Raw genomic sequence first — 13,213 nt, 5'->3', positions numbered from 1 at the left:
TACTGCCCTCGGTTGGAGAATGGGTGTTCCTTATAGATGAGGTCGTTTTCATCTGCAGATTTTCCCACCATTTCTCGCCAGTGCAGTGTCACAGAAAGGAGTTGTTGATACTCTAAGGCCTTACCGGTGCTTTGAGTTTCATTCATTTTTACATCAGCCAACAATGTATGTTGTTATGCAACAAACTCATAGCTTGCATCTTTTTTTTTCTCTAATAAATACCCTCCGATTAAAAAAAAAACTAAATTCTGAGTCAACATTGTGTACACTCCCACTGTTTCCAGTGCTGCCCTCCACCTCTTTATGCTCCTTTCCTGATTGCCTTTTAGATACAGAGGCTTGTGTTACCCCAACCTCTGGTGCACCACAGGGTGTCTCATCCCTCAAGTCCCTCCATTTGCAAGCAGCAGTTCAGAGACGCCCTCTCCTGCATTCATCCATCAGGGGCCATTTGACCAGCCCTGTGCCCACAATCAATCATGTTGTGTTGAGGCGTTTTATGATGCTGATTTATTACAGTGGAGTTTATTAGACTCTCACAACTTCACCACAGACATCTAAATCCAACAGAGCTCTGTTATTCCCCAGCAGTCATGTTTGTTTTTGAAATGCGTGTCACTGCATCCAAAGATTAAAAATTAAATAAATAAATACACAAACAAATGAATCAGTGTTTGAAATAAGCATGTTTTTCAAATACACTAATTTAAGGATGTGGCAAGAATTGCTATTGATGTGTCCTAATAATTGCTCACACATGTGCTATATGACACTGATGCAAAGATAAATAATCTTCACATTCTAGAAAGAAAAGATAATTTGGCATCAATGTGCAGCATTAACTCCAACAAATCCCACAATCCACCCAACCTTTTTCTACCCCTAATTTTCCTAATTAGCCATAAGGCTTGTATTCATGCCAGGAGTGACTAATTTATGAGGGAATAGTAAAACAAAAAACAAATAAAGTGCGAGGAAATAGGCCTGCAGGCTGCGTGAAGTGGAGAGTAGTGCAGAATTAAAAACATATGGGCGGCATTTCTCCTCAAACCTTTCACTGGTGTCTTTTTTTCATTTATTTATTTATTGCCTTTAAGTATTTAGATTAATAATATTGTCAGCCAACAAAACGCTGACATAAGTGAAAAAATGTTTGAGCTTTTTCAAGGGGGTCCACAAGCTCCAGAGGTCCAAAGGAGACACTGACCTCCCTCAGCTCTCTGCAGGGGGCAACAGAAATTAGTGGGCCTATTTACTCGTGCTGTTTCATGTGTACGCTGAAATAAATAAAGTAGGCAGCATTTTACCTCAATTCCCTTTTCTTTCCCACCCTCTGCTCTGTCCTCTGCTTTTCATTTCTTCCTTTCTCTTCTGGAAAAGCATCAATCAACCCAGCTCTTCCGCTCACTATCACGTGAACGCACCACACCAATAGCCAGGCTCGTTCCGAAGGTCCAGAAAGCGAGTTGCCTGTTTGAAGCGGTGCCAGCAAAAACGTAGAGTCGCGTAATTGGTTGCGCAGTGATTCTGTTAAATGCCTCTCCAGCTGAAATGACTCCCCCCTCAGCTCTGAGCCCTCTCATCCCATAACACTGCAAGCTGAGAGCGAACTTTTCTTACTCTTTTAAACTTTATGCTAACTTTTTCAACCCTGTTTAAATAATCATTTAAAATAATCATTTAATCATGTTTTGGTCACTATTGCTGTGCGTAATCATTGCGTCGATGCCGGTAGATGCGCAAATTTCCACCCGGTATGTTGTCGGATGTCCCGCTCGTTGCGACAAGTCTATGTGTCCCCGGTTACCAGCGGACTGTCCGGTGGGACAAACCCTCGATGCCTGCCACTGCTGCTCGGTATGCGCCTCCGGTGAGGGAGAAACGTGCGGCGGCACCGGGAAGCTCGGCGATCCGGTATGCGGAGAGGGGCTTGAGTGCTCGGTATCCAGCGGGGTGGCGTACACTGTCACGGTGAGGAGGAGAAGCAGGAGCGGAGTATGCTTGTGCAAATCCACCGAGCCGGTTTGCGGGAGCGATGGGGTGTCCTACCGGAATATCTGCGAGCTGAAGAGGGTGAGCCGCCGGGCGCAGAAGCTGCAGCAGCCACCTGTTCTTTTCATTCAGCGAGGAGCCTGCGGGAAAGGTAACACTCAGGTTGTTTTGATTAACACAGGATCAATAATACCCCCCAAAATAAACAGACATTGCATGCTTATTGGAAGTTAAGTTATAATTATAATGAATAACGGTTGATTTCAGGAGTTTTGCAAAGCATTTTGGAATAATTTCTTCACATTTCGCAAGAGAAATCAATGAGTATAACATTAAAGTCTTCTGCTCCAATACATCTAATTATCTAAATTTTATCTTGTGCCTGACTCTTCCGTCCTTACATGACATTTGTAGCCTGAAGTTGACACAGATGTTGCAGCTCAAAGCTGCATTCAGTGGCACACAGTGGTCATGTTTCTTGAACAAGAGTCACCATTCAAAAGCGTTTCCCACTTGTTCCTGCATTACAATGAGCCCTGATCTGAGGGTCGTTTTTACTTTTTCCAGGCTCAATGAAGTCATGAGTAGTACACCCCCCACCCCCCACCTCCAGACCATGTAAAGTTTAATGTGAGCTTTGGGATTAGCTCTGGCATGCATAACCGGTAGTCACATGGCTGTAAACGGGTTGATTGTCCGATTGTCCATGCAAGTGCAGTGCGCATTGTCTGAACAGAAAGGAATTTCTTACAGTCGGATAAGAATATGTTTTTTTTTCCCCTAAAGTGATATCTGTATATGTAAGTGTCAGAGTATGGACCTGTGCTTTGTCACAGTGTTATTTGATAGCATTTAGTCCTAATCAGAGTTGCTCTTTTTAAAACTGACATAATTCTTTACTTGCTGCCTTTAAGCAGCAAAGCCCAGCTGAGAATTCACATTCTGTACAGTTTCATGAGTGAGTCATTCATCATCATCAATGAGGTATGTGTGTGTATCTTAAATCATGATATGAAACACTCAGGAATGGAAAACAATCGAGCACACATGTGAGGCTACAGGCTGCAAAGCTATAATATATTTCTTAAGGTTTTTGGTGTGCATGTCTATTGGTAGTGGGCACCATGTGCGCCTGAAAACTTCTGAATGAAAAACCTCCACACCTGTTGCCTCAAAGACTTTTTACTTAGCTCAAGGCTTGGAAACTTATTGTATTTCCCCATAACAAACCCCCAACTGCTTCCTCTCCCTTCTTTCTCTCTCTGTCCGTCTCTGTGTTTCTCTTGTCACCCATAAATCTCACTTTACAGTCAGATGAAGGAATTTCTGGCACAGATTCAAAGCCACAATTCCTCCTCCTTCGAAGACTGTTTAAACCAGGCAGGAGACACAGAGGAAAACACTAAATTAGCAGTCCATATTTTTGGATGAAGTTTACTTGGACTTTAAAAAAAATGTGTGGGTGCAGTGTTAGGGCAGACTGCATGGCCACATTTGTGTCTGTCATGTTCACAGCCTAAATGGTTAAGTCATTTCCAGCTAACCATGGCTGAGGCAGACTGTGGTGAGTGCTACTGATTTTCCAAGGCACCTGGTGAAAATTTCCTGAGCCGCTGTAAAGCGAGTACTTTTTAAGATGTGTTTCTATCCAAACTGTTTCTGAATAATTCTCTGTAGCAGCATGTGTTTTATTTTTATTTTTAAATGAACTTCAGCATGAGTTGTGATCAAGGCCACACTTCAAGAATTGCAGGAGATGACAGTTAAAAGAAACTCAACCCACTGTGAGGACACTCAGCTACCCCACAAACCTGGCCCCATGTAAAGAAAACATATGCACATACAGTTGCATGATCTCATTTCATGTCTGAACAGTACTGATGTTTATAGAAAAAAATAGTTCATTTTGGCAACAATAACTAGGTTACAGTATTGCTGTGACATGTAGGAGACATATGTTAAAGATGACCCACTTTTTAGGAAACTTTTTTTTGTGTGTGGGGGTGGGGCTCTGACAGTATTAGGACTGTATCAAAGGTGTTGTTGTTCATATATTATGCATTTAATGTCAGAACTGCATGTGGGGGCTGTTGAGCGAAACAAAGCCTTTAAAATGTGAAGCTGCATGCATAAGGCTGTGTGCATGGAGACGATGTCTGCAGCACTTTTCATGTGAGACTTTAAACCAACTGAAACCAGCACGTTTTGTAGCTGCTCAGCGGCTGCACTGCTTTACATTTCGTTACGAGCTGATGTTGCAGAATGCCCTCCATGACTCTGGCTCTGGAGATTTGCTGAATGTGCACATTCTTCTTGAACTTGTCTCAGCCGCACATAATAATAAAGCATCATTTTTCGTGCATGTGTCTGCTTTTTTTTCCTCCATGTCAGTCTGCCTCTACTCCTGTTTGTCTGTTTTCCTCATCTGTTTGCTTTCCTGTGTGTGATGTCTGTAATTCTCTTGCTCTTTTCATTCCTCTCTCTGCTCAACCACATTTGCTGCAGATGCTTACCTACACAACCCATTTCTCTTAAACTCTTCTCTATGACATTGAATTCTCTCCGCAGTGTGAAAACACAATATTTTCATGTGATCTTTTAAAGTTAATGTGACTTCCAAAGACTACATTACCATTTATTTCTTCTCTCTGTTCTTTTTTCCTCTGATTATAGTCCCCATTTAGCCACCATAAATCTTTCTAAGCGTTGCCTTAGTGTGAGAGAACTTAAGCTTAAGTGGGTTTAGAAACAGTTTTGAGGTTATTAAACGAACAATGTATTTTGAACTATCGGCAGAACAGATGGGGAACCTCTCTCTCTCTCTCTCTCTCTCTCTCTCTCTCTCTCTCTCTCTCTCTCTCAGGTCCATCACTTATTACTTACTTTGTCCTCCACTTTTACATTTGTCATGTTATCTTTGAAATTTATCATAGGTGCAACTGAAGTAATAGAAACAAAATGTGTCTTTGCAACAGGCTGATGGTAGCAAAGGGTCTAAAGATACAACTTGAAATCCATTCTTTGCTAGATTTTCTGTTATGTATAAACACAACTGGTCCATTATTAAGTTTGTTTCCTTTCTTATGCCTGAATGATTTATAGGTCATTGTTGTGGCTTAAACTAAAGAACAGACTCAGCTGGAAAGACCCAAAATGAAAATGAGTGAAAAAGCAGCAAAAGTCCAAAAAATAACCTTTGAAATACTTTCAGAAAGTCTGGTTTCTTGGAAGCAAAATATAAAGAAATGACAGGTGCCTTGTGACTATTGCTCAGTACTGTAGCTGACAAGAGGAAACCACAAGGAAAGAAGCTGTAGACACTAGATTAGGAAGTACTGAGACACTGGGAAAGAAGCACAGCAAGTATGAATAGCTTCTTTAGGTCATGAAGGTTCCCAACCAAGTGAAATTACATGGATGTCTCTAATGTAAGTGGCAGTCTGGTAAACACTGTACCATTCATATAAAAGCAAGCTAGATGAAGCCTTCCCACAGTTCCTTGCCTATGGATGATTCAAATGAACCTTCATGGACTTATGAACAGATCAGAATAGCTATAATAAGAATTTTCCAGAAAAGATTGACGACACCTGACTGTGCTATTAATAAAACATGATTGAAACCTAGGCATAACAGTACAGTAGCAGAATTTGATTTATTATACAATCATTTTATTAACATGGTTGTAGGAGGGTGAGCACGAGCAACCCTTCTTAATGCCCCTTTTCTAAGAAGTAGGCTTGACAATCAAGCTATATTTTGCAGGTCATCCATGTTGGCACTTTAAGTGCGTCATCAACATCTGCCATGGCACCACCCAGTTTAAACATGCTAACCATCACTTTGCACCTCTGCTATATTTCCAAAGTCTTAATGAATTTTCCAGCACGTTTTCCCTAAGGGTGGTGCAGCGGGTTACACCTGCTGCTCAGCTGGAGCCTGTATGTGTGCAGTTAGCATGTGTTGCTTGTGCTACAGTGTTGCCTACAGACTTAAGACTTAAATTTTACTTGAAATAGGGAGTTTAAACTTGCCATGAAGATGAATGGTTGTCTGTTTGGTTTAGTATCTGGCTTCTCACTCAGTGCCAGCTGGAGGAAGCTTCAGCTCCTACGAAACCATCCACAGCAAAAAGCAGGTGGCTGATGGGTGTATTTTTCTTTTTCTTTTTAAATTGACCTCCATTTAGGTCAATGAACTGATAACGTGACCACAACCTAAATACAAAAGGGAGGGAGGGTAATGGGGCACAGGTGGAACCAATTAGGGTGATTGGGGTTAATTACATAGACAGGAAGTGAAGATATGTTAAATCAGTACTTTCAAAACAACACAGGAAATGACAACTAAGAACTAGACAAAAAGGAAAAAAACACAACCTTGAGCTGCAGGCAGGGAGTTTCTGTTGATTTGCACTTTTATAGCTAATTTATACACAATTCTTATACAACCTATTTTGACATCTATGCTGCTAAAATGGTCCCATTACGTGCTTGTATCTCTGTTACTGGTTGCTTTGTTTACTGTAGTATGTAAAACATTAAACTAACTTGTAATTATAATTTACAAGAATCATCAAAAGCACAAAGTTATCTGAACAATAATAACTTTTGAGTCATTGCACTAAGAAAAAAAATCACTAACCCACTGGAAATTTGTCCTGTCAGTTATTGTCCAAGTTTTTCCTAAGCCACAGTAGCCTAGTGTATTCAACTTTCACTCAAATCCTCTGCATGTTTTTGAGGAGAAAAGAAGCTGCTTCAGTCTGCGGGCACCAATAAAGCATGCTGTGCGTTTGGGAAGATGAAGACTAAAACAAGTTGAGATCTAGAGCTGGGACCTTTGTGGTAATATGTAGACTTGGGAGGGGTAAATGGTATAGTGAGTGTGTATATTAGAAAGACATTGCAAGAAGAAATGTTTTTATATGAACATTTCTTGAAACTGTTTGAACAGCTTTCATACATTTGATACTTTCAGACATCTGATTGTTGTTAACGGATGTTTAACTTTAAAATCATTATTTTATCAGGTCACAACAACCCAAAGCAAGCCATTTGTCTTTAAATGTCAGTGCAACATTCAAATTCTGCCATATGCTGTCTGTTTGGCTGTCTTATGTCACAGTCTGACAATTACTGAGGATTTAAATCACCTCCCATATTAGAAGCATTTCAGACACACCCCATACCTTTAGGTCCCAGTGCACCTTCTGCATATTACATGTCAATCTTTTGTTTCCAAAGATCCAAACTTTTATCTATTCATCTCAAGTGTACTCTGAAACATTTTAAACAGCGATAACTTAACAACTTTTAACCCGTTAAGGCCCGGCCCATGAAAAAAATGGTAAGAAAAGTCCAATTTTTTTAAATATGAGGTCTTTTTTTGGCCCTGTAACAAAATGCAACAAAAAAATACAATTTTTTGGGTGGGGATATCTAACATTTATTACCATGTGATATATTAAAAATATTATAACATGGTTTTCTGCTTCTGTGTATCTATTAGGGGACAAAATGTCTCAGAAACTGTATGTGACAAATATGTCATGTTGGGCTCTTATAGGTTAATAAAATCCAAACTGGCATCCTCTTGGCACATTTGGATGTGCACTGATGCTGATGACTTTCCTTTAGTAATTATCTTATCACATAACATTCTGTCAGCAGTAACAGAGTAATGAAAGGATTTCTTTTGAGTCACACATGTGAAGGGGTCTCTGTTTGAACATCAGACTTCTTTCCCTCAGACTTAGCTCTTCATCCTTTATTATACACTAAGTTCAGATCATCATTAGTTTTGTTTGCTTTTTTGGTTATTGCTTCTTTTAAACTTAAATAAGACAAAACAGTCTGACAGATGGCTTTAATTGTTTTTGCAATACCTAGTTGGATAGGAGACCACTTTTCTCAGTTGAATCCCAAGCAAACAGAAGCTAAACAGAAGGGCAGTAGTAGCTATCTGGTTACAGAGGTGGGCTTGTGTCTGGAGAACCTGGGTTCAAGTCCCCAGGCTGGCAGCTAAGGGTCCTGTGGGCCCCTCTGCAAGGCCCTTAACCCCCAACTGCTTCCTGGGTGCTGGAATCTGGCCTGGCAGCCCACTGCTTCTAGCAGGATGGGTTAAATGCAGAGAAAAAATTTCACAGCTGGGATTAAAAAAAAGTAGAATAAATTAATAAAACAAATTTGTGATATTAGCATTTCCAGCTGTAGATGTGGAGTTTTAGACATTATGTAGCTATGAAGAGATAGAAAGGGTAGAAAAAGACAACAAACACAGGAAAACTAAAATATGTGCAACTATTTGTTTTACACAGTATATAGCAAGTAAGCTTGAAATAATCTCAATTTTAAATTGTACAATTCTATCTGCATTTGTCTGACAAATGTGTATAAAAATATAAATACTAGCTAATGAAATCTAATGTTCCTAACTGCCTAATACTGGTTATCTATATGTTTTTATTGTGTCAGAAAATTATCTTGGGCCCAACTCATACTGAAAAATATATTAGGAAGTTAAAAAAGCAGGAACAATGCCTATATTTATTCATTCATGCTATGTGCCTGCTTGATCCTTTTCCAAGTTGCAGAGGTGAAGGTTGGGGTGGTAGAGTTTGCTGGATTCAATTCCAACTCACATCTGAAGCCATCTCAAAGTGTTAAAAAAGGATCAAATAAAGTAAACAAAATGAATTCATGTCCAATTAAATACAGCTTGGTTTAGTTTAACTGTAGTCTAAATAAATTAAGTTCAGTTCAGCACTTATAAAATACAAAACTAAGGCAATCAACAATTTTATTAAATCAGATTCAGTCCTCCATGCTGAGCACGCACAGGGTGGCAGTTGACAGGGGAACTTTTTAATATTAAGAGACCTCCAGCAGAGTCAAACACAAACACACAAAAGATGGATATTTGACTTGTAGGAAAATATGAGAAACAGAGAATTAACAGCAATCATGGCACATACATACATGAACAGCAAAAAACAGCAGAATGATGGGGGATTGCTCAATGCATTATGGGAGATCCCCAGCTAGCTTGTGGCCTGTGGTGGCATAAATGAGGAAATGGCTCAGGGATCATTGCATTAAAACTGATTATAATTGTCTAGTCTAAAGGTAAAAAAAAGTACATGGAGTAGTTTTTCTGCATTACTCAGAGAAAAAAGATTTCTAATTTCTACAATATTTTGGAAAGTTGAAAGAAAGCAGTCTTAGAGACTGTTTGAAAAGTGAGTTAAAGGACATCCATCACCTACCAGGCTAGAGGCAGGGTACACGCTGGACAGGTTGCCAGGCCATTGGATGATGAAGCCCACTCGTGTAGAGAGGCAGTGCTGCTAACCAATTTACCATCATGCAGCTCTAAGATAAAGAATATATACTGGTAAAAAAAACTCTAAATAAAATTCACCCAAGCCTTTACCTGTATGTCTTCAGGACATGTTTTTAGTCTAGCTGATCAGTTTTATCTGGCATTTTGGACAAGTACAAAACCCTGCAGAGCCATAATGGGCTCACTGTATTAGGAAAACTTTTATATGAACAAACTGCAATCTATCAGATGAATATGACTCAGATCAACTTACTGCAATTCTTTTAATTTCACTTTCATGTTTAAACCTCTGCAATACGCTGGAGACACTTATCCGTTACATTTAATGGATAAGTGTGTCCAAACTTTTGACTAGTAGTGTAGATGTTATTAAATCTTTTCAAACCACAAATCGCAGCAGAACCTTCTTACCAGTTTTTCCCTTTTTCTGGTCCATTTACAACTTACATTGGTGACTGAGGTAGTTTCTCAGTATCGCTGATGATATTTATGTACCATGACAAGTGAGACTCCAGTTAAAGCTTTGCCAGTGTCAAACCTAAGCTTCAATAGTCAATAGAACTGAATACTTTACAGTTCAGATACATAAAGTTGTGACTTGGAGCAGTTTCATTTGTCACATTGTTCAAGAAGCAAGTCTATTATACATTTAAACTTGCAACATTTCTGATCTAACTCTCACCTACTCTGTCTGAGGAATCTCCTGTATTGTTATTAATATCACACATGCAGTTATAACCAATAAAATATTTGGGAAAATGTCTACAGATACAGATCTTCAGATTCTCACTGTGGTAACTGAGCAGAGTGAACTATTTAAAAAGGGAATACTGCGACACAAATCCGAAGGCTTTAACTCCCTTCTTTTTCTCGCTATTAAATGCTGTTCAGGGATTTAGTGTTTAGGTGCATCAATAATTCTTTGGAATTTAAGCAAGCAGCAATATTTCATTTTGGCTTATACATAAACTTAATAGTACAACAGTAAAATCTTTTTAAGATGAGGGAACAATGGCTTTAGGTTCTTTGGTACAACCCAACTGTGGGATAACATCTAATTCCTGATTTCCCATCCTCACCAAATAGCCATCTGTGGGTTTACTGTTTTCGCACTAGTATAGGAGTGTGTCTCTGGTAGTAAATTTAAGCATGTGTGCGAGGAGGCCTCACTCATCATAACATACCAAAGTGGAAGTGACTGGAAGGCTGTATGACTGATCCAGAAACAACAAAGATCTGGATTCTGAGCCTGCTGCTTTCTGTTGCAGTAATCCTCCGATAGCCGACCGCAAACCTCCGGGGTGTGAAGCTAGCTTGGGGAAAATGAACCCAGCCTTTCCATTACCTTGCTTTCATACTGTGGCGAGAAAGACGCGTGGCATTTATCAAACGTAATACTTTAGATTTAGAGTTCAAAAAGGAAAACACGTGTGGAGGTTTGGAAAGAAGTGGCTCTGTTTGTTTAAGAGCAGCTTCTTTTTAGGATCTAAAATACCTCAACAGATATGAAATGTAGCACAGTGAGATATTTGTAGCACCCAGAGGATACACCTTAATCACCTTAAAGATCTCTTGGCTTTTCCTTTAGTGGCACATTGAGGTTCACATTTGTGTATTTGAGTGAAATCTGTCAATAATTGTCGGGTGGATTGTCATTAAATCTGGTGTCAGACAGTTGAGAGCACCCCCCCCCCCCCCACCCCTTGAGGCTGGAAAGATGTTTTCATACTGTATAATTTAGTGGTGATCTTTATGACAAGATGGTTCTCATTCTTTGCTTGTGTTAGCTTACATACACCTCAAGCGGAAAGTCTCCTCATTCTTTAACCCTTAGCTGCAATCAAAGATGTCTCAGGACCTTTTTTCTAGTTTTGTAAATCTTTTCTTTATGGAGAAAGCAGTGACTAAAGATGCATGGCTGAAGCAGGGTTTGTAAATGGAGTAATGAAAAGTATAGAGGAAAGAGTCTGAATTATAATTCAAAGCTTTGTTTAAACTTTCATCTGTGTAGGATTTGATTATCAGGTACAACACTCTTCATTTACTGCCTTGCTCCAAGCAGGCTGGATGATTGAGTTAATTTGGCATTATTCATGTTGTGGGTGTATGTATGTGTGTGTGTGTGTGTGTGTGTGGGTGGGTGTGTGTATGTAAGTGGTATTAGGGACTTTTGTCTGTGTTAGATCTTCCTATGTTATGTTTAAGCCTAAAGCTTGCAAATGACCATGTGTGTCAAAGCTAGACTGTCTGAGCTGCAGATGATATGTCATCTTGTCTTTTCCCTTACATGTTATGATAAAGGGACATTTTATTTGTCCTCTTTCTATTCTCACACACTCCTTACATCATGCAGTATTTCAGTAAAACTATTGTTTATTTTCACTAGTCTGACATCTTACGTCTCTCTGTGTGAATGTGTGTGGTGTATTTCCAGCTCAGGACAACCCAGACAGCCCGAGGCACAAGTACAACTTCATCGCCGACGTGGTGGAGAAAATTGCTCCTGCTGTGGTTCACATTGAACTTTTCCGCAAGTACGTGTGAGCCATGCACCTGTTTGTCCATGTCTCTGTGTGTGGGGGAAGGATTTACAGCCCACCTGTGTGCTTAGCCAGGCTGCAGCAGTTGGTAGAGCACTTTATTTTGCACTTGAGTCTTTAAACGTGGCTTTAATCATCTCATCAGCGCTTGTGCTTTCTCATCTCTGCTTCTTGTCATTCTGTGGCACCTCACTTCTTCGTGTCATCATTGCTCAACGTTGCCTCTAAAGTAGTTGTTTGAAAAGTCTGCAGCTTTCTGAATTCCAACCTTCTCCTTCAATCAGTGTTTCGCTCAGATCTTTCTTCTTTTATGTGTGATCTATCAAGCTCAACCTTTCATTTTTTTTCCTTCTTACTGTTAATATATTTATTTTGTGTTCATAAAACATCTTCTAACATTCACATACTTCAACTCACAACTTACATGACTGGCACTGCGAAGTGGTTTGTTTTTTCTAAAAGAGAAATCATGTTGAAAGTGGAGTAAAAGCTTTAATTCCCTCTTTCTTTCTTCCTCCCACTGTCCTCCTCTGTCTCTTTACACAGGATGACTTATTCCAAGCGGGAGGTGGCTGTGGCCAGTGGTTCTGGTTTTGTTGTGTCAGAGGACGGCCAGATTGTGACCAATGCCCACGTCGTGGCCAATAAACACAGGGTGAAAGTGGAGCTAAAGAGCGGCGCCTCCTACGATGCCAAAATCAAAGATGTGGATGAGAAGTCGGACATCGCTCTCATCAAGATTGATGCACCGGTTAGTCAAAGCTCTAAAACCAGTAAAACCATGACTAAGCTTCAACACTCATAAATGTCATGGTTGTTTTTACTTTTGTTGTTGCTTTTCTTACAAAGACCATCCCTGAGGAATAGTTTGACATATTGGAAACGGCTAATTCTGTAAAAATGAAATCAATTATATGTGATGGCAGCTAATAAAGTCACTTAACTGTGAGGACAACTTCATGCATGATTAAGTGAACATGTTTATTTACATGTAAGAAAAGAATAGCTGTAAAGCTATATGCAAATACGATCTGAATGCTGTGTTTACAAGTTAAAGTAGTGGCTTAGTCTGCCTGAAAGCATGGGACTGATCCTCAGGTAGTATTTAACACCCCATCCCTGCAATGTTAAAGTGTCAGAGAGACTTTTTAACAACTCTGAAATGTAATCTAATTTATGTAAGGCCTGGTACACACATAACGATTTTTGGGCTGTTTTTGTCCCGATTTTGCCTCTTCCCGACCTCAGACGGCAAATGCCCGATCATCGTGAGATAATTCCAATCATCATTTGGTCTGTGGTGTGTTACGAGCCGATTTGTCCCGATAATCCGCTAA

General features: G+C 39.8%; 1 protein-coding gene across 1 annotated transcript in view; it reads left to right on the top strand.

Moving 5' to 3' along the window:
* The first annotated feature begins 1,551 nt into the window (after positions 1-1,551).
* Positions 1,552-13,213, top strand: part of LOC121655104 (serine protease HTRA1A-like) — a 30,689-nt gene continuing 19,027 nt past the window's right edge. The window contains exons 1-3 of the mRNA XM_042009527.1: positions 1,552-2,143; positions 11,771-11,870; positions 12,423-12,627. Coding sequence (XP_041865461.1) covers positions 1,687-2,143; positions 11,771-11,870; positions 12,423-12,627 — 762 coding nt within the window. The 5' untranslated portion in view covers positions 1,552-1,686. The remainder of the gene's footprint in view (positions 2,144-11,770; positions 11,871-12,422; positions 12,628-13,213) is intronic.

The sequence above is a fragment of the Melanotaenia boesemani genome, chromosome 16, assembly GCF_017639745.1.
Source record: "Melanotaenia boesemani isolate fMelBoe1 chromosome 16, fMelBoe1.pri, whole genome shotgun sequence".
NCBI lineage: Eukaryota > Metazoa > Chordata > Actinopteri > Atheriniformes > Melanotaeniidae > Melanotaenia > Melanotaenia boesemani.
Note: the sequence above shows the minus strand (reverse complement) of the source record. Positions and strands in the feature narration are given on the sequence as shown.